This window comes from Triticum aestivum, chromosome 6A, assembly GCF_018294505.1.
Source record: "Triticum aestivum cultivar Chinese Spring chromosome 6A, IWGSC CS RefSeq v2.1, whole genome shotgun sequence".
NCBI lineage: Eukaryota > Viridiplantae > Streptophyta > Magnoliopsida > Poales > Poaceae > Triticum > Triticum aestivum.
In genome coordinates this window covers 524,466,533-524,489,163 of record NC_057809.1, presented here as the reverse complement: position 1 = coordinate 524,489,163, position 22,631 = coordinate 524,466,533, and the positions used below count along the sequence as shown (strand labels likewise).

Genomic DNA, 22,631 nt, shown 5'->3' with positions numbered 1-22,631 from the left:
GGTTATCTCACCAACAACTGCATAAAAGAGATTTTCGATGTCGGCGAAACTAAACTCAGGTATTCCAGAACTGCAACAATAAAATTATGACGACAACACCTCGGAGCTCAACTCCCCGGGACACTGCCACAACCCCTAAATGACAGGAGGCACCAAGAACAATGTTCTCGTCACAAATCAATCGGAACGATTCCAAGATACCCGCGTGATCCTAATTTTTTTTAGTGAAATTTGAGAAGAGAAGAGTCAAAACTCTATGTCAGGATGCCTTCCCAGAGTGATGAAGGGACTGGGGAGTAAAATGAATTCCTAAACCCTCCGATATATAATTCCTAAATGACTCAAAGCATTTTTTTCTAGACTCAACTCGGCTGCTAAAAACGATCAATCAGTGGGGGCTCCTAAGGTCGGGGAAGGCTCTGATACCAACTTGTAACGCCCTCGATGCGGCTATATCTCCCATGTGTCGAAGCACGACTTAGAGGCATAACCGCATTGAAAGCAATGTCGCAAGTGAGGTAATCTTCACACAACCCATGTAATACATAAGGGGAAAGAGATACATAGTTGGCTTACAATCGCCACTTCACACAATACATGAATAAAGCATTACATCATCCAGATACAAACAAGGTCCGACTACGGAACCAAAATAAAAGATGAACACCAAATGCGACACGGTCCCCGATCGACCCCAACAGGGCTCCACTACTGATCAACTAGAACGAAACAACACAAAGGACAAGATCTTCATCGAGCTCCTCCTTGAGCTTGGTTGCGTCATCTGCACGGTTCAACGGCACCTACAAGCTGGTTTTGGAAGTAACTGTGAGTCACGGGGACTCAGCAATCTCACACCCTCGCGATCAAGACTATTTAAGCTTATGGGTAAGGTAAACGTATGATGTGGAGCTGCAGCAAGCGACTAGCATATTGTAACACCCTCGATGCGACTATATCTCCCACGTGTCGAGGCACGACTTAGAGGCATAATCGCATTGAAGGCATATGTCGCAAGTTAGGCAATCTTCACAACATCCCATGTAATATACATAATAAAAGGGGAGATAACATAGTTGGCTTACACTCGCCACATCAATCAAGTACATAAATAACATTACATCATCCAAACACTCATGGCCCGACTACGGCGCCAAAATAAAAGACAACCCAACATGCGACACGGTCCCGATCACCCCCAACTGGGCACCACTACTGATCATCAGGAAAGGAAACATAGTAACGTTGAGAGTCCTCGTCGAACTCCCACTTGAGCTCAAGCGCGTCACCTGGAGCGGAATCATCAGGCCCTGCATCTGGTGTAATAGTAATCTGTGAGCCACAGGGACTCAGCAATCTCGCACCCTCGCGATCAAGACTATTTAAGCTTAAAGGTAAGGCAAGGTAAAATATGTGGAGCTGCAGCAAGCGACTAGCATATAAGGTGGCTATCCTGTTCGGAAAAGAGAGCGAGAAGAGGAGGCAAAGCGTGAGCGAGAAACTAGAGAACAACCTGCGCAAGCATTACTCCAACACTGTGTTCACTTCCCGGACTCCGCCGAGAAGAGACCATCACGGTAACTCACACTGTTGATTCATTTTAATTAAGTTAAGGTTCAAGTTATCTACAACCGGACATTAACAAATTCCCATCTCCCCATAACCGCGGGCACGGCTTTCGAAAGTTCAAATCCCTGCAGGGGAGTCCCAACTTAGCCCATGACAAGCTCTCACGGTCAACGAAGGAATAGACCTCCTCCCGAGACGTTCCGATCAGACTCGGTACCTCGGTTCTTCAAGACACTTCGACAGGTTAAAACAAGACCAGCAACACCACCCAGATGTGCCGACAAATCCCGATAGGAGCTGCACATATCTTGTTCTCAGGGCACACCGGATGAGCAAGACGTCGGGTAGGCCAGCCCAGAGTTGCCCCTGGTAGCCCCGGACATCGCTCGGTTGGACCAACACTCAGAGGAGCACTGGCCCGGGGGGGGCTAAAATAAGATGACCCTCGGGCTCCGGAAACCCAAGGGAAAAAGAGGCTAGGTGGCAAATGGTAAAACCAAGGTTGGGCATTGCTGGAAAAGCTTTAATCAAGGCGAACTATCAAGGGGTTCCCACTATAACCCAACCGCGTAAGGAACGCAAAATCCGGGAACATAACACCGATATGACGGAAACTAGGGCGGCAAGAGTGGAACAAAACACTAGGCGAGAGGCCGAGCCTTCCACCCTTTACCAAGTATATAGATGTATTAAGATAACATGGAAATATAATGATATCCCAACAAGTAAATAATGTTCCAACAAGGAACGGTCTCCAATCTTCACCTGCAACTAGCAACGCTATAAGAGGGGCTGAGCAAAGCGGTAACATAGCCAATCAACGGTTTGCTAGGACATGGTGGGTTAGAGGTTTGACATGGCAATTTGGGAGGCTTGAAAGCAAGTGGTAGGCATCGTAGCATAGGCATAGCAAAAGAGCGAGCATCTAGCAAAGCAAAGATAATAGTGATTTCGAGGGTATGACCATCTTGCCTACAAAGTTGTCAGAGTTGACTGGATACTCGAAAGCAAACTCAACGGGCTCCTCGTTAGCGAACTCGTCTCCCGGCTCTACCCAAACAAGAAAAACAAGCAAACGGACACAATCAACCACGTGCAAGGATCAAACAATATGATGCAAGATGGTATGCTATGCGGGATGCGATGCGGGATGCATATGCAAGATGTGACAAGGAATGCATGAACCTGGCCTCAACTTGGGAATCCAAGTGTGCCACTGGAAAGATGAGATGAAATCGCTTGAAAACGATATAAAGAACGCTGGAATCGGAGTTACGGTTTGGAAATGGCGAGCGATTCAAATATGACCACGTTCTGTGATTTACAGCAAGTAGCCATCTAAATGCAATAAGATGAACATACTACAGAACCCAAACATGGCATAAAAATACATGGCAGGGATGCATTCATGATGCTTAACAAAAGTCTAGCACTGCACTGCGGCCAATTCATCCTTTAACAGGTTCAAACAAGCATGGCAAAAATGCATTTGATAAACAGATCTCAGACTTAGTGAAATTAACACTTGTCTGGAATTTCAGATCAGATAGCACTCTTCAGAGCAACAAAACTACATGCTACAGGACCTAAACATGGCAAAGTAAAGCATGACATGGAGATACTCAAAGAGCTTAACAAAAGTTCCTTAGTGACCTTGATCCAAAAGGGATCAGAAAATACATTTGCAAGCATGAGAACATGGCAAAAACATAATCAGTTCTCAGACTTAGTGAAAACTGGAGCATGCTGAAAACAGATATCAAGTAGGCATGTTCACGAGCTCGATGCACTCACTACGGAGCAAGTCATGACAACTAAGCATACACCCATCAAGAATACACAAAATTCAAGCTAGACATGGCAAGAACAATAGCATAGCATGCACGGATCAACTACAACATCCTCGGCAAAATCGCTAACAAGTAGACAATCTGCCCAGATTCACGAAGTAGCAAAAGTAGAGCTCGATTGACTCAAGCTAGGGTGCTCCATAATTGCAAACAAAGACATGGATGGATAGAGCACTACAAGATTAACAAAACATCCTTACTGATCATCCTCAAAAGAGGCACGGATCACTAGGAAACAACATGAACATATGACCATATGAGATAAACAGCTCAAGGACTTAGTGGAAATGCTAAGTCCCTGAAATCAGCATTAGCAAGTGCCTCACTTTGCAAGATTGTGCTAGTCACCACACACATCACAAAAATACATGGGTTGCACCTCTGGAAAGATGGCAAAACCCTTAACAAAACATATGTAGAACTCATGGGCATAACATGCACACAATAATCATGGCAAAAATGACAAATATCTAAATGGAGCAGCAGATCTGACAATTATCTCAAGTAGCACTCTTCTAACAGCATTTCGGACATCAAGATGAACTCAAATGAAAATGATGCAATGGAATCAAATGATGTACTCTCTGAGACGAACATTTTGATATGCTATATGCCCAAATCGGAGCTACAGATGCAAAGTTACGATGCGATGAACATAGCAAAAAATAGGATTTCGGGGCAAAAAGTCAACCCCGAGATTTCGGATCTCATATCCACATCGGGACCTCGCCGGAGTTACTGTTCATGCACGGAAGTCGAGGACGCCGGGGTACTTGGAGCTCGCCGGAGACGGAGAAGATCGCCAGAGAGGGAGAAGATCGCCGGAGAGGGAATTGAGGTGTGGAGGAGGAGGCCGGAGGGAGGCGGAGCCGGCCGGTGGCGGCGGGACGGCGGCGCTCGCCGGCGCGGGCGGTGGCCGGCCCGGTGCGGCGGCTGCCGCCGGCAAGGAGGTGCGGTGGCGCGGGCGGAGGAAGAGGCGGCTCGGCGGCGCGGAGGGAACGAGCCGAGAGGGCCCGCGACGGGCTCGCCGGGCCACGCGGCGGGACGGGCGGCGGCGACACGTGGCGTCACGCCACTGGTGCGGAGCGGCGGCGCGACTTCGTCCGCCCGGGGCGGACGTGTCCGGAGGCGGCGCGAGGAGTTTTTTAGGGTTTCGGGGGGAGGAAGAAGAAGAATTTCGGAGGGGTCTTTAAATAGGCATAGAGGGAGCTAGGAGAGTCCAAATGAGGTGCGGTTTTCGGCCACGTGATTGTGATCGAACGCTCTAGGTGATGGAGAAGGTTTTGGTTGGTTTTGGGCTAAATTAGAGGGGTGTTGGGCTGCAACACACACGAGGCCTTTTTGGTCCCTCGGTTAACCGTTGGAGCATCAAACGAAGTCCAAATGATACGAAATTTGATAGGCGGTCTACCGGTAGTAAACCAAGGCCGCTTGGCAAGCCTCGGTCCAATGCGGAAATGTTTAGTCCCCACACATGAAAGAGAAGGTAGACCACAGGAGGAGAACGAAGCGCCGGAATTAAAAACGGACAACGGGGAAAATGCTCGAATGCATGAGATGAACACGTATGCAAATGCAATGCACATGATGACATGATATGAGCTGCATGACAGCGACAACAACACACGGAAACAAAAACCCGAACCCGAGAAAATAAAATAACTTAACGCCGGAAACGGCAAGGGTTGGAGTACATATTGGGAAAGTCATATCCGGGGTGTTACAACACTCCACCACTACGAAAGGATCTCGTCCCGAGATCTTGGACTGAAAGAACGCCGGGTACTCAGAAAGGAGGTGATCCTCGCATTCCCAGGTAGCTTCACGGTCGGAATGGTGTGACCACTTGACTTTGAGGAATTTGATTGACTTGTTGCGAGTTTTGTGTTCAGTCTCTTCAAGAATAGCAACTGGGTGCTCACGATAGGAGAGATCTTCTTGGAGCTCAATGTCCTCGAAGTTGACGGTGCAGTCAGGAGTCTTGAAGCACTTTCGGAGCTGAGAGACATGGAACACGTCATGAACATTTGCAAAGTTTGAAGAAAGCTCGAGTTGATAGGCGAGATCGCCTCTCTTGCTGACAATCTTGAAAGGTCCCACGTATCTAGGGGCAAGCTTCCCTTTGATACCGAAGCGACGAGTACCTTTCATAGGAGAGACGCGGAGGTAAACATGATCTCCGATCTCGAAAGCCAAATCACGGTGCTTACTGTCATAGTAGCTCTTCTGGCGGGATTGGGCTGCTTTGAGGTTATCTCGAATGACTTTGCACATTTCCTCTGCCTCTGTGATTAAGTCATTCCCAAAAGCTGACGTTCACCGGTTTCGGACCAGTTGAGAGGGGTACGGCACTTCCTGCCATACAGAATTTCAAATGGGGCCTTGCCCGAACTTGCTTGAAAACTGTTGTTGTAGGAGAATTCAGCATAAGGAAGACAATCCTCCCACTTCATGCCGAAGGAGATCACACAAGCCCTGAGCATATCTTCAAGAATCTGGTTGACACGCTCGACTTGACCGCTAGTTTGAGGATGGAAAGCTGTGCTGAAGCGGATGTTGGTGCCCATGGCCTTCTGAAAAGAATCCCAAAACTTGGAGGTAAAGATGCTGCCACGGTCTGAAGAGATCACTTGTGGAATACCGTGCAGAGAGACAATTCGAGAGGTATAGAGTTCCGCCAATTGAGCTGCAGTGATTGACTCTTTGATAGGCAGAAAGTGAGCCACTTTGGTGAGTTTGTCGATGACAACGAATATAGCATCATTGCCACGCTTGGACTTTGGAAACCCAGTCACGAAGTCCATTTCAATGTGGTCAAACTTCCATTCTGGAATGGCAAGAGGTTGGAGGAGACCAGCTGGCCTTTGGTGTTCTGCCTTCACTCTTCTGCAGACATCACACTCATTCACGAATTGAGCAATCTCGCGCTTCATTCGAGTCCACCAATAAGCCTGCTTGAGGTCCTGATACATCTTCGTGCTCCCAGGGTGGATGGAGAGGAGAGAATTGTGAGCCTCGTTCATGATCACTTTACGGAGGTCACCTTTGGGTACAACAATACGATCCTCGAAGAAGAGAGTATCCTTGTCATCAAGGCGGTAGCACTTGTACTTGGGTTGACTCTTGGCAATCCCAATCTTCACCTTTTTCACCATAGCATCAAGAAGCTGGGCTTGGCGAATCTGGTCTTCCAAGGTAGGAGAGACTTGAAGGTTGGCGAGGAAACCTTGAGGAACAACTTGCAGATTAAGTTTGCGGAAAGCTTCACAAAGCTCGGGTTGATAAGGCTTGAGAATCAGACTGTTGCAATAAGCCTTCCTGCTCAATGCGTCAGCAATCACATTGGCCTTGCCTGGAGTATACTCGATACTCGGATTATACTCTTGAATCATTTCGACCCATCGAGTTTGCCTGAGGTTGAGATTAGGCTGAGTGAAGATGTACTTGAGACTCTTGTGGTCAGTGAAGATGTCCACTTTTCTTCCCAATAAGAGATGTCTCCAAGTCAAAAGAGCATGCACAACTGCCGCCAACTCGAGATCATGAGTGGGGTAGTTCTTCTCATTGGGCTTCAACTGGCGAGAGGTATAAGCAACAACTTTCTTCTCTTGCATCAACACTGCGCCAAGACCTTGGAGAGAGGCATCACAAAAGACCTCGTACGGCTTGGATTCATCAGGCGGAGTCAGAACTGGAGCAGTGATCAATTTCTCTTTCAAAGTGTTGAAAGCAATGTCACACTCCGGAGACCAAACGTACTTGACGTGCTTCTGGAGAAGATTTGAGAGAGGCTTCGCGATCTTAGAAAAGTTTTCAACGAATCTTCGGCAATAGCTTGCGAGACCGAGGAAGCTACGGAGTTGCTTCACGTTCTGAGGAGGTTCCCAATTCACAATTGCAGACACCTTCTCAGGATTCACCGCAATGCCCTTGGCAGAGATGATATGACCAAGATAAAGAACCTCATCGAGCCAAAATTCGCACTTGGAGAACTTGGCGTAGAACTTGTGTTCCCTCAGCTTATCGAGTACCAAACGCAAGTGCTTGGCATGATCTTCCTTGTTCTTCGAGAAAACCAGAATGTCGTCGAGATAGACCAAAACGAAGTCATTGGTGTAGGCGTTGAAGATGAAGTTCATCATGCGAGAGAAAGTCGGAGGAGCGTTGACGAGGCCAAAAGACATGACAGTGTATTCATATGAACCATAGCTTGTCCTGAAAGCCGTCTTGGGAATATCTTGCTCACGGATTCGAATCTGATGATAACCCATACGGAGATCAAGCTTGGAGAATACTTGGGCACCTTTGAGTTGTTCGAACAGCTCATTGATGTTGGGAAGTGGGTATTTGTTCTTGATGGTCTTCTTGTTCAATGGACGGTAATCAACACAAAGTCGGTCCGTTCCATCCTTCTTCTTCACAAAAAGAACACCACAACCCCACGGAGAAGAACTAGGCCGGATGAGACCCATTCTTTCTTGAATATCGAGTTGCTTCTTCAGCTCCTTCAACTCTTCAGGTCCGAGCTTGTAAGGACGCTTGCACACAGGTTCCGTGCCAGGCTCAAGATCAATGACGAATTCAACTGGCCGGTGCGGAGGCATTCCTGGAAGCTCTTCTGGAAAGACGTCTTGATATTCGCAAACGACTGGAATTTGCGAGATAGCATCCAGTTCACCCTTCTCATTGAGAGAAAACAGACGGATGGTATCATCACGAGTGGCAAAGACAATTACATCCTCAGACGAATGAGTCAATTGAATCTGCCTGGCTGCACAATCAAGATGCGCCTTGTGCTTAGAAAGCCAATCCATCCCGAGAATAAGATCAATATCCGAGTTACCAAGAACCATTGGGGAAGAAAGAAACTTGTAGTCGCCCAAGGTGATAGTAACATCCGGAGCCATCATTTTGGTGTTCATGAACAAACCCGGAGAAGAAACCGCTATCGGCTTAGGCAAATCAATAGTATGCACATCATGCATGGATGCAAAAGGCTTCGATAAAAATGATAAAGATGCACCAGTGTCAAAAAGAACTCTTGCGGGAATGTCATTAACAGGAAGGTTACCCATAATCACATCTGGCGAGTCCTCTGCCTGAGCTGCATTCAGCAAGTTGACCTTGGCGGACTTGGTGTTATGCTTGACCATAGCTGTACTTGCCGATCTGACAGGAGGAGGAGGAGGGAAGACGCCTCTGGTTGAGACACTTGTTGGCATAGTGACCCTTCTGTTGGCACTTGTTGCACGTGACCTCTGAAAGCGGACGGTGATACGGAGCACTCGATCTTGGAGCTTGAGACGAAGTCTTGTTCTGAAAGCCAGGGTTGGGTGGGTGGGAAGATCCACTGCCACCTTTGCTCTTCTGCTGATACGGCTGACGGAACGGAGGAGGAGGAAGCCAATACTTCTGCTGCTTGGCCACTTGAGTAGAGGAAGAAGGAGTAGCATCTCTGACTCGCTTCTTGGAAGCATCACACCTCAGTTGAGCGGCCTCTTGCTTCAATGCCATGTTGTAGAACTCATCGTACCTCAAGGGCTCAAAGAGAACAAGAGCTAGCTGAATTTCTTCTCTGAGACCACCCCTGAACTGGTATATCATGCTCTTCTCATCAGGGACGTCCTGCTTGGCAAAGCGGGCGAGCTTCTGAAACAACTTGTTGTAGTCATAGACAGACAAAGAGCCTTGCTTCAGGTTGCGGAATTCCTCACGCTTGCTTTCAACCACGCTCTGAGGGATATGGTGAGCTCTGAAATCTTGACGGAATTCATCCCAGGTAATCACACGTCCACCTCTGGAATCCTTGTACTGCTGGAACCATTCTGCAGCTTGATCTTTGAGTTGGAAGGAAGCGAACTTGACGAAGTCCTCAGGCCTGACGTTACTGCACTCGAAATGCTTGCACAGATCCAGGAGCCAATCGTCAGCATCGGTTGCCTCAACACAATTGCTGAAAGTCTTTGGCCCGTTAGCAAGGAACTGGTTGAGTGTAGCAAAGTGATTCTGATTGTTGCCTTGGTTCCCTTGGTTGCCTTGATTGCGCTCTTGAAGAATTTGCATGATCAACTGTGTGTTTGCATTGGTTGCGGCCATCACAGCTTGCCATGCCTCCGGAGGAGGTGGAGGTGGTGGCGGATCTTGATTCTGATTCTGATTGGTGCTCTTAGCGGGAGCCATCCTGAAGAGGTTGACCACCGTTAGCACATAGATAGATAAAATGAAGCTGAATCCAACGGAATGAAAATTGCAACATATAGTCTTCACATCCGAACAAAATGAACGAATGCATTCCTCTTGAAATGGTCACATATCCATAAATTGAGAAGCCACTTAGAATTTAGGTAGAGAAATAAATCAACAAGGTACGGATCAAGAACGAATACTCGGTAAGAAATCCCAATCTCAAACCAAATATCCGTGGAAGAAGAACTAGAGCTACAAGAATTCCCACCTATGAAACTCCCGAACCTTTCCGGTTATGCAATCAGGTGTTGGGGATACAGGGGAAGCATAATATCTCACCCAAATCTAGCAAATCCTACATCCAGCTGTATCCATCCTTCAACACATAACCGAGAAAAACTTCGGAAACCATCTACCTCAACCTTCGAAAAGCATCCGTTATACAAGTTATGGCGATACTCCCGAACTCCCGCCCCAGTACTGGGTGGCGTCGAGGTTATCTCACCAACGAACTGCATAAAAGAGATTTTCGATGTCGGCGTACTAAACTCAGGTATTCCAGAACTGCAACGATAAAATTATGACGACAACACCTCAGAGCTCAACTCCCCGGGACACTTCCACAAAACCCCTGACAGGAGGCACCAAGACAATGTTCTCGTCATAAAACCATCGGAACGATTCCAAGATACCCGCGTGATCCTAAATTTTTTTAGTGAAATTTGAGAAGAGAAGAGTCAAAACTCTACGTCAGGATGCCTTACCAGAGCGATGAGGAGACTGGGAAGTAAAAAGAATTCCTAAACTCTCCGATATATAATTCCTAAATGACTCAAAACATTTTTCTAGACACAACTCGGCCGCTAAAAACGATCAAGCAATGGGGCTCCTAAGGTCGGGGAAGGCTCTGATTACCAACTTGTAACACCCTCGATGCGACTATATCTCCCACGTGTCGAGGCACGACTTAGAGGCATAATCGCATTGAAGGCATATGTCGCAAGTTAGGCAATCTTCACAACATCCCATGTAATATACATAATAAAAGGGGAGATAACATAGTTGGCTTACACTCGCCACTTCAATCAAGTACATAAATAACATTACATCATCCAAACACTCATGGCCCGACTACGGCGCCAAAATAAAAGACAACCCAACATGCGACACGGTCCCGATCACCCCCAACTGGGCACCACTACTGATCATCAGGAAAGAAACATAGTAACGTTGAGAGTCCTCGTCAAACTCCCACTTGAGCTCAAGCGCGTCACCTGGAGCGGAATCATCAGGCCCTGCATCTGGTGTAATAGTAAACTTTGAGCCACAGGGACTCAGCAATCTCGCACCCTCGCGATCAAGACTATTTAATCTTAAAGGTAAGGCAAGGTAAAATATGTGGAGCTGCAGCAAGCAACTAGCATATAAGGTGGCTATCCTGTTCGCAAAAGAGAGCGAGAAGAGGAGGCAAAGCGCAAGCGAGAAACTAGAGAACAACCTGCGCAAGCATTACTCCAACATCATGTTCACTTCCCAGACTCCGCCGAGAAGAGACCATCACGGTAACTCACACTGTTGATTCATTTTAATTAAGTTAAGGTTCAAGTTATCTACAACTAGACATTAACAAATTCCCATCTGCCCATAACCGCGGACACGGCTTTCGAAAGTTCAAATCCCTACAGGGGAGTCCCAACTTAGCCCATGACAAGCTCTCACGGTCAACGAAGGAATAGACCTCCTCCCGAGACGTTCCGATCAGACTCGGTACCTCGGTTCTTCAAGACACTTCGACAGGTTAAAACAAGACCAACAACACCACCCAGATGTGCCGACAAATCCCGATAGGAGCTGCACATATCTCGTTCTCAGGGCACACCGGATGAGCAAGACGTCGGGTAGGCCAGCCCAGAGTTGCCCCTGGTAGCCCCGGACATCGCTCGATTGGACCAACACTCAGAGGAGCACTGGCCCGGGGGGGCTAAAATAAGATGACCCTCGGGTTCCGGAAACCCAAGGGAAAAAGAGGCTAGGTGGAAAATGGTAAAACCAAGGTTGGGCATTGCTGGAAAAGCTTTAATCAAGGCGAACTATCAAGGGGTTCCCATTATAACCCAACCGCGTAAGGAACGCAAAATCCGGGAACATAACACCGATATGACGGAAACTAGGGCGGCACGAGTGGAACAAAACACTAGGCGAGAGGCCGAGCCTTCCACCGTTTACCAAGTATATAGATGCATTAAGATAAAATGGCAATATAATGATATCCCAACAAGTAAATAATGTTCCGACAAGGAACAGTCTCCAATCTTCACCTGCAACTAGCAACGCTATAAGAGGGGCTGAGCAAAGCGGTAACATAGCCAATCAACGGTTTGCTAGGACATGGTGGGTTAGAGGTTTGACATGGCAATTTGGGAGGCTTGAAAGCAAGTGGTAGGCATCGTAGCATAGGCATAGCAAAAGAGCGAGCATCTAGCAAAGCAAAGATAGTAGTGATTTCGAGGGTATGATCATCTCGCCTGCAAAGTTGTCAGAGTTGACTGGATCCTCGAAAGCAAACTCAACGGGCTCCTCGTTAGCGAACTCGTCTCCCGACTCTACCCAAACAAGACAAACAAGCAAATGGAGCACGATCAACCACGTGCAAGGATCAAACAATATGATGCAAACATGGTATGCTATGCGGGATGCATATGCAAGATGTGACAAATAATGCATGAACCTGGCCTCAACTTGGGAATCCAAGTGTGCCACTAGAAAGATGAGATGAAATCGCTTGAAAATGATATAAAGAACGCCGGAATCGGAGTTACGGTTTGGAAATGGCAAGCGATTCAAATATGACCATGTTCTGCGATTTACAGCAAGTAGCCATCTAAATGCAATGAGATGAACATGCGACAGCACCCAAACATAGCATAAAAATACATGGCAGGGATGCATTCATGATGCTTAACAAAAGTCTAGCACTGAGCTACGGCCAATTCATCCATTAACAGGTTCAAACAAGCATGGCAAAAATGCATTTGGTAAACAGATCTCAGACTTAGTGAAATTAATACTTGTCTGGAATTTCAGATCAGATAGCACTCTTTAGAGCAACAAAACTACATGCTACAGGACCTGAACATGGCAAAGTAAAGCATGACATAGAGCTACTCAAAGAGCTTAACAAAAGTCCCTTAGTGACCTTGAGCCAAAAGGGATCAGAAAAGACATTTGCAAGCATGAGAACATGGCAAAAACATAATCAGTTCTCAGACTTAGTGAAAACTGGAGCATGCTGAAAACAGATATCAAGTAGGCATGTTTACGAGCTCGATGCACTCACTACGGAGCAAGTCATGACCAACTAAGCATACATCCATCAAGAATACACAAAATTCAAGCTAGACAAGGCAAGAACAATAGCATAGCATGCACGGATCAACTACAACATCCTCGGCAAAATCGCTAACAAGTAGACAATCTGCCCAGATTCACGAAGTAGCAAAAGTAGAGCTCGATTGACTCAAGCTAGGGTGCTCCATAAATACAAACAAAGACATGGATGGATATAGCACAACAAGATTAACAAAACATCCTTACTGATCATCCTCAAAAGAGGCACGGATCACTAGGAAACAACATGAACATATGACCATACGAGATAAACAGCTCAAGGACTTAGTGGAAATGCTAAGTCCCTGAAATCAGCATTAGCAAGTGCCTCACTTTGCAAGATTGTGCTAGTCACCACACACATCACAAAAATACATGGGTTGCACCTCTGGAAAGATGGCAAAACCCTTAACAAAATATATGTAGAACTCATGGGCATAAGATGCACACAATAATCATGGCAAAAATGACAAATATCTAAATGGAGCAGCAGATCTGACAATTATCTCAAGTAGCACTCTTCTAACAGAATTTCAGGCATCAAGATGAACTCAAATGAAAATGATGCAATGGAATGAAATGATGTACTCTCTGACTAACATTTTGATATGCTATATGCCCAAAACATAGCTACGGATACAAAGTTACGATGCGATGAACATAGCAAAAAATAAGGTTTCGGGGCAAAAAGTCAACCCCGAGATTTCGGATCTCATATCCAGATCGGGACCTCGCCGGAGTTACTGTTCATGCACGGAAGTCGAGGATGCCGGGGTACTTGGAGCTCACAGGAGACGGAGAAGATCGCCGGAGAGGGACTTGAGGCGTGGAGGAGGAGGCCGGAGGGAGGCGGAGCCGGCCGGTGGCGGCGGGACGGCGGCGCTTGCCGGTGCGGGCGGTGGCCGGCCCGGTGCGGCGGCCGCCGCCGGCAAGGAGGTGCGGTGGCGCGGGCGGAGGGAGAGGCGGCTCGGCGGCGCGGAGGGAACAGGCCGAGAGGGCCCGCGACGGGCTAGCCGGGCCGCGCGGGACGGGCGGCGGCGACACGTGGCGTCACGCCACTGGTGCGGAGCGGCGGCGCGACTTCGTCCGCCCGGGGCGGACGTGTCCGGCGGCGGCGCGAGGAATTTTTTAGGGTTTCGGGGGGAGGAAGAAGAAGAATTTCGGAGGGGTCTTTAAATAGGCATAGAGGGAGCTAGGAGAGTCCAAATGAGGTGCGGTTTTCGGCCACGCGATCGTGATCGAACGCTTTAGGTGATGGAGAAGGTTTTGGTGGGTTTTGGGCCAAATTGGAGGGGTGTTGGGCTGCAACATACACGAGGCCTTTTCGGTCCCTCGGTTAACCGTTGGAGCATCAAACGAAGTCCAAATGATACGAAACTTGACACGCGGTCACCGGTAGTAAACCAAGGCCGCTTGGCAAGTCTCGGTCCAATCCGGAAATGTTTAATCCCCACACACGAAAGAAAAGGTAGAAATGACCACCGGAGGAGAACGAAGCGCCGGAATGCAAAACAGACAACGGGGAAAATGCTCGAATGCATGAGATGAACACGTATGCAAATGCAATGCACATGATGACATGATATGAGCTGCATGACAGTGACAACAACACACGGAGACAAAAACCCGAACCCGAGAAAATAAAATAACTTAACGCCGGAAACGGCAAGGGTTGGAGTACATATTGGGAAAGTCATATCCGGGGTGTTACACATATATGGTGGCTAACCTATTCGCAAAAAAGAGCGAGAAGAGAAGGCAAAAGCATGGTCGAACAACTATGATCAAGAAGTGATCCTAGAACATCCTACGTCAAGCATAACTCTAACACTGTGTTCACTTTCCGGACTCCGCCGGAAAGAGACCATCACGGTTACACACGCGGTTGATGTATTTTAATTAAGGTCAACTTCAGGTTTTCTACAACCGAACATTAACAAATTCAAATCTGCCCATAACCGCAGGCACGACTTTCAAAAGTTCAAAACCCTGCAGGGGTGTCCCAACTTAGCCCATCACAAGCTCTCACGGTCAATGAAGGATATTCCTTCTCCCAAGACATTCTGATCAGACTCGGCATCCAGGTTACAAGACATTTCGATAATGGTAAAACAAGTCCAGCAACATCGCCCGAATGTGCCGACAAATCCCGATAGGAGCTGCACATATCTCGTTCTCAGGGCACACTCAGATGAGCAGTCCGTACAACTAAAACCAGCCCTCGAGTTTCCCCGAGGTGGCACTACAAGGGGCTCTAGTTTGGACCAACACTCAGAGGAGCACTGGCCCGGGGGAGGGGGGGGGTTAAAATAATGATGACCCTCAGGAGCGCGACTCCCAAGGGAAAAGAAAAGGCTAGGTGGCAAATGGTAAAACCAAGGTTGGGCATTGCTGGAGGAGTTTTATTCAAGGTGAACTGCCAAGGGGTTCCCATTATTACCCCACCGCGTAAGGAACGCAAAATCCGGGAACATAACACCGATATGACGGAAACTAGGGCGGCAAGAGTGGAATAAAACACCAGGCATAAGGCCGAGCCTTCCATCCTTTACCAAGTATATAGATGCATTAATTAAATAAGATATATTATGATATCCCAACAAGTAAACATGTTCCAACAAGGAACAACATCTCCATGTTCTAACAAAGAACAAACTTCAATCTTCACCTGCAACTAACAACGCTATAAGAGGGGCTGAGCAAAGCGGTAACATAGCCACACAACGGTTTGCTAAGACAAGGTGGGTTAGAGGCTTGGTTTAACAATATGGGAGGCATGATAAGCAAGTGGTAGGTATCGCAGCATAGGCATAGAAAAAGAGCGAGCAACTAGCAAGCAAAGATAGAAGTGATTTCGAGGGTATGGTCATCTTTCCTGAAATCCCGCAAGGAAGAAGAACGAGTCCATGAAGAAGACAAACGGACGTAGACGAACGGGTCCTCACAAACGCGACGTTACCGGAACCAACCCAAAGAAGCAAACACCGGAAAGAGACACACAACAAAGTAAACAACCAACACATGAACATGGTATGATATACGGGATGCGGTATGCGATGCATATGTATGATTTGACGAAGGATGAAAGAACCTAGCCTCAACATGGAAATCCAAGTGTGCCACTGGAAAGGTGAGGTGATTTTGGTTGAAATCGGTATAAAGATTACCGGAATCGGATGCACGGTTTGGAAATGGCAAGCAAAACAAATATGGCACCGGTCTGCGATAAACAACAAGTAGCCATCTAAATGCATCAAGCTAATTATGCTACAGCACTCAAACATGGCAACAAAATACATGGGAGGGATCCACTCCTAAAGCTTGACAAAAGATGAACACAGAGCTACGGCCAATTCATCCATTAACAGGTTCAAACAAGCATGGCAAAAGTGCAATTGATAAATAGATTTCAGACTTAGTGAATTTAACACAAGCCTGGAATTTTAGATCAGATAGCCAACTTTGGAGCAAGAAAACTAGAAGCTACAGGAACTTAACATGGCAAGGCAGGGCATGGCATGGAGCTACTCAAAGCACTTAACAAAAGTCCCTTAGTGACCTTGAGCCAAAAGGGATCAGAAAATACAATTGCAAGCATGCGAACATGGCAAAAACATAATCAGGTTACAGACTTAGAGAAAAACTGGAGCATGCAAATATCTTAACGAGTAGGCATGTTTACGAGCTCGATGCACTCACTACAGAGCATGGCATGACAAACTAAGCATACACACCTCAAGAATACATATTATATAAGCTAGACATGGCAAGAATAACAACATAGCACGCACGGATCAACAACAACGTCCTCGGCAAAATCGCTAACAAGTAGACAATCTGCCAGGATTCACGAAATAGCAAAAGTAGAGCTCGATTGACTCAATCTAGGGTGCTCCATAAATGCAAATAAATACATGGATGAATAGAGCACCACAAGATTAATAAATCATCCTTACTAATCATCCTCAAAAGAGGCACAAATCACTAGTAAACAACATGAACATATGGCATATTGGTAAAAACAGATCAAGGACTTAGAGAAATTCTAAGTCCCTGAAATCAGCATTAACGAATGCACCACTTTGCAAGCTTGTGCTAGTCACCACACATATCACAAAAATACATGGATAGCACCTCTGCAAATATGGCATGGCATATAACAAAACACATGTAGAGCTCAGGAGCATATCATGCACACATTAATCATGACAAAAATGACAAATAGCTATTTGGTGCAGCAGAACTGACAATTAACTCAAATAGCTCTCTTCCAACAGCATTTCGGATATCAAGATGAACTCAAATGGAAATGATGCGATGAGATGAAATGATGTGCTCTCTGAGACGAACATTTTGATATGCTACACGCCCAAAACGGAGCTACAGATGCAAAGTTACGACATGATGAACATGGGCATTTGAATCTGGAAATCTCAAGGACTTAGTGGAATTTTTACCCCGCGGGTAAAGTCAACCCGGGACGAGGAGATCCGGGACGGGGTGGATGCGGTTCGGGATGGTGCCGTTTGGTTCATCTCCTGGTGGATCTCATCCATCTTCGTCTTCGGCGAGCTCGAGGAAGTCCGGCGAGGTCGGAGATGGCCGGAGTTGGCGGTTCCGGGCCGGATCTGGCCGGATCCGGCCGGATCTCGACGAGGGCGGCGCGGCGAACAACGAAGTGGTGGAGCTCGGCCGGAGTGGGAGGCGAGGCGCGGGAGGACGCTGTGGTCCATGCGGCGAGGCAGCGAGGAAGCTTGGCGGCGGGGCGGAGCTTGCGCGGTTCCGGCGAAGGGTCGCCGGAGATGGTGGCCGGCGGCGAGGGCCTCCGGCGGCGGCATGACGCGGATCGAGCGGCGGCGGATGAGGGCAAGGGCGGCGAACAGCTCGGCCCGGATCGGCCCACGGCGGGCCGCGGATGGGCTCCGGCGGGCCCGGCGAAGTGGGGAGGAGAAAGAGGGTGAGGTGGCAGCGCGTGAGTGGATGAGGGCGGTGGCGGCGGTGACGTGGCACGCTGGTATTGGTCTGAGTGAGGTGGCCGGCTGGGGTGGACACGCCCGACGCGGGGTCGGACATGTCCGGCGCGGCGCGGAGGGTAAATTAGGGTTTCGTCTGCGCGAAATTCGCAGGGGATAACATATATATATATGTAGAGGGAGCTAGGAGAGTCCAAATAAGGTGCAGTTTTCGGCCACGCGATCGTGATCGAACGACCGAGATGATGGAGGAGGTTTAGGTGGGTTTTTGGGCCACTTTGGAGGGGTGTTGGGCTGCAACACACATGCGGCCTTTTCGGTCCCTCGGTTAACCGTTGGAGTATCAAAGAAGTCCAAATGGCACGAAAGTTGACATGCGGTCTACCGAGTAAACCAAGACCGCTTGGCTAGTCTCGGTCCAATTCGGAAATGTTTAATCCCCACACACGAAAGAAAGGTAGAAAGGGCCACCGGAGGAGATAGGAGCGCCGGAATGCAAAACGGACAACGGGGAAAATGCTCGGATGCATGAGACGAACACGTATGCAAATGTAATGCACATGATGACATGCTATGCAATGCATGACACGCAAGCAATGACACGGCAACAACAACGAATAACTGGAGGACACCTAGCACATCGGTCTCGGGGCGTCACAAACATAAAACCATCACAAACTCGCTATCGAAACTTCTGCTATAAGACAAAAACCTATTACCAACAATAGTTTTCTTGCAAGATTACATCAAAGCAATCAAAACTAGACAAGAAGACTAAACCAATCGCTCCGGAGGAAGAGCCAAAAGGATCTGCCACTCACCACAAAGAACTTAAAGTATCATCAATGTGAAAGAGCCCATGCGTCGTTGCAACAAAAAAACCTTCAAGAGATCCGCCAGCGAGTAGTTTCATCCATTTGTACCTGAGCTACATCATGAAGAATAGCTTTGTTTTCTCCCCTAGGCAAACTAATCAATCTATACCTACTAATAGATCAGAAGAGTTTCTGCCCGTCTGTCGTACATTTTATAGAAATGCCTTCAATGATAATTAACCTGCAATCCACTTTAAGTCAGAGAAATCGAAACGCTTTTTTGCATTTTTCATACAAAATAACATTCTTGGAGGTCATGGAAAAAAGAAACAACAAAATCATCACTCCAAAAATAGCTTTTTTGGAGCATCAATTTTATTTTTTTGCTACGACTTACACGAATGTCATTTTATGATGAAATTTTGCAAGCATTTGAAACATTTGTCAAATGAATTTTTTTAGTTTGTTTTCATTTTTTTCTTCTGATCTTACTGTTCACACGAGCTCATATGAGCTCGAGCTCAATTTATCAACTTCCCTTCCCTTTCTGGTAATTAACCCGCATGACACAACGACATGAATTAAAGAGAACCCCCCTCCTGATATTTTGGTTAATCAACCTACAATCCATCTAAAATAAATGTTTTTCAAATATTCATATATTTTAAGTCTTAACTCTAATTTTAACATGTTACATATGAAATTGGATTAGAAAATGCGTAGAATCTGAACATGATGTTATTTTACCTGTTCAACACTAAAAATGTTATTTAAGGTGTAATCTTAATCAATAGCGCACGACCATTCTATCTTTCGTACCGACGCCAATCCCGATTGCAAATAAACACCTTAGGAAAACCAAATTGAAAACGAAAGAAACCAACGATGACCACGAATGCACGCCTCAGCCTCACAAGAAAAAGAACCAGATGGGATGTCATGTTGAAATAAAGGACATGGACCTATTAGAATTTGTAGTAATGATTCTTGGATTAGAGACATGTGATTTTTTTTCTCCTGTTGCAACCCACTGGCTCTTTTGCTAATACTTCAACCAGGGACTGCACTATACTAAAGAACAAGGGCCACACTACTTTTTTTAGGGTAGGGACAACACTACATGCGCTTCGAAAGTGATTTTTATTTTGAGATGATTAGAAAGTGATGAGTGGGACCACGTGATACATGTGATAAACAATTCATACAAACAGTTAAGAAAACGTGATGCGTGGCCTAATCTTGTCCATGTATTCGGCCTAATCTATTTGCCTCGACAAATTTGAGGGCCTGCGTTCGTTTCTGCTACTAGGCCAGGCCCATCATCACACTCCATGGGCCTTCTCCTGTCTACGATTTAACAGCCCAATTTACAAGCGATATACCGGCGCCAGAAAAAAAACTAAAAAAAAAAAGCGATATACCGCGCATCGGCATCAATTTATGGACACCAATTACGAGACAGTCCGATGGGCGACGGCCGATAGCATCGTCTCCTTGCCACACAAACGGAAGATGAGCCAAGAAAGTCTCAGCCATAGACACTGCCGTCGCTGCGACCGCGCGTGCTTGTGTGGCCGAGAGAGCAGCGCTGGTGGGTAGACTGTACGGCGAGCAAGCCGGAGCCATGGCCTTTACCCCCACGTCGGTGTCGGCCACCCTGCCGCCGTCGGCTCCTCCTCCTCCGGCGGCCACCAAGGGCACGCCCCGCCGCGCGCCATGGAATGCCGCGCCGCTGGCCGCGGCGGCAGCCTCGTCGACGGCTGCATTGATGGACGCGACGCCGGTCGCGCACGCCGCGGCGTTCTCCAAGGAGGACGTCGCCGGGTCGTTCACCAAGGTACGCGCGCGGACGCCGATTCGCAAGCCCCTGTTTGAGCTCCGAATTGTATTCGTGCCGTGGGCCGTGGCATTGCGGCTGAGTGCTCGATTGGGTTGGTGATTGGGCAGGTGGTGGACACGGTGGATGCGGTGATCGGCGTCGGCGGCAAGGTCGCCGAGCAGTCCTTTGTCGTGCTCAGGGCGCTGGGCGAGGCCGTGAAGCCCGCGCTACCGGTGCTGCAGAGCGCCGGCGAGCAGGCCCTGAAGCTCGCCTCGCCGGTGGTCTCCGACGCCTCCAGGCAGGCCACGGAGGCGCTCCAGGGCGCCGGCGTCGACCTTGCCCCCTTCCAGTCTGCTTTCAAGGTACGCCCACTCGCAGTCTCCGGCGACTCCTTTATCAGCATCGAGGTTCATTCAGTGACGCCTCCCTCTTCAGTAGACGGTCGCAGATGCGGCGCAGCCGGCCTTCGGCGCCGCGAAGCCGATCGCCTCGGAGACTGTGCAGACCATCGGGTCCCTGGAAGGCACGGACTACGTCGTGGCCGCCGGAGCCGCGTTCCTCGCGTACCTGCTCCTGCCGCCGGCCTGGTCCCTGCTCTCATACGGCCTGCGCGGCTACAAAGGTTCTTCCATTGCTCACCCTGTTGCTACACTCCATGTACCAACGGAAACCATTTTTTACCATTGCTCACTCTGCTGCTGCTGCTGCGTTGCATCTGCATCCTGTGATTCAGGTGACCTGAGCCCAGCTCAAGCTCTGGACATGGTCGCCTCTCAAGGCTACCTTATCATCGACGTGCGAACCGAGAACGACAAGGCCAAAGCCGGCGTGCCGCAGCTCCCCTCCAACGCAAAGAACAAGATCATCGCTCTGCCGTGCGCACTCTTTCCTTTCCTCCCTCGTAACCTCACAATCACAGCCACCCCCTGTTTCATACAATTGCACTTTTTTTGCTCTGTCAGGCTGGAAGAACTTCCGAACAAGATTAAGGGCATGGTGCGGAATGCGAAGCGCGCCGAGGCGGAGATCGCCGCGCTGAAGATCTCCTACTTTAAGAGGATCCGCAAGGGCTCCAACATCGTCGTCATGGACTCGTCGGTGCACCGAGAGACAACGCTCTGCATTTGCTTCTGAAGATGAACTCACACACTAACCTCTCCGACCTTTAACCATGTCTGCCTGGGAAATGCAGGTACGGTGACAACTCCAAGATTGTGGCCAAGACACTCAACAGCGTGGGGTTCAAGAACTGCTGGGTCATGGCCGGCGGCTTCTCGGGCCGGAAAGGGTGGGCGCAGAGCCGCCTTGGGACGGATTCCTACAACCTCTCCGTTGTCGAAGTCGTCAAGCCGTCACGGGTGATTCCGGCGGCCGCTGAACGGTTCGTGACGGTCTCGTCGACTTCGACCCCCTCCAGGACGACTCGCAAGCTTCTCCCTGGCAGCGTGGACAGCTGAGAAAAGATTTGAACTCTGTAGAGATCCGATGTCCATTTCACTGAATTTCCAGCTTTTGTTCTGTAACCTGTACAATGTTAGTGCTGCAAATTGCTTATCAAGCATCCTCAGAAGAAAACACCACAAATATCTGGGGCATATAGCAATCAGTGAAAATTTAGGAAATGGCCTAGAGTAATGAGGTTTAGTTGCTGGAAGGAGTCAAAGTTGCCACAAAGAACATCACTGTTTGTGAGCCAGAATTTGTAATATATCCAGTTGACTGAACACATACAGTTCACTAAACAGTATGGAATGCCTCCAAGTCCAGGCAAAAATATAAAGATACTGCAACGTAAAATGGATTTATAAGCGGAGGAAACCGATTACGCAGATTGATAATTATAATGTTTATTATTATCTCAGAAGCCAAAATTGGTACAAGGTGTTGGAAATATTAGCACTTGCTCGATTAATCTAATCCACAAGTAGACAGTAAACATGGCAAATACGGTATGCATCTCATACCGATATCTAAGCATGTGAGCATGTATAGTACATAGAACCGAACCATCTATGAACAGCATATATACGGC

The 22,631-nt window shown here is 48.0% G+C and overlaps 1 protein-coding gene across 1 annotated transcript; it reads left to right on the top strand.

Moving 5' to 3' along the window:
- The first annotated feature begins 20,245 nt into the window (after nucleotides 1-20,245).
- Nucleotides 20,246-22,346, top strand: LOC123128271 (calcium sensing receptor, chloroplastic). The gene is made up of 6 exons (XM_044548240.1): nucleotides 20,246-20,617; nucleotides 20,728-20,961; nucleotides 21,038-21,221; nucleotides 21,333-21,474; nucleotides 21,562-21,693; nucleotides 21,792-22,346. The coding sequence occupies exons 1-6, from the start codon at nucleotides 20,405-20,407 to the stop codon at nucleotides 22,054-22,056; spliced, it is 1,170 nt and encodes a 389-aa protein (XP_044404175.1). The 5' UTR covers nucleotides 20,246-20,404; the 3' UTR covers nucleotides 22,057-22,346.
- Nucleotides 22,347-22,631: the final 285 nt, after the last annotated feature.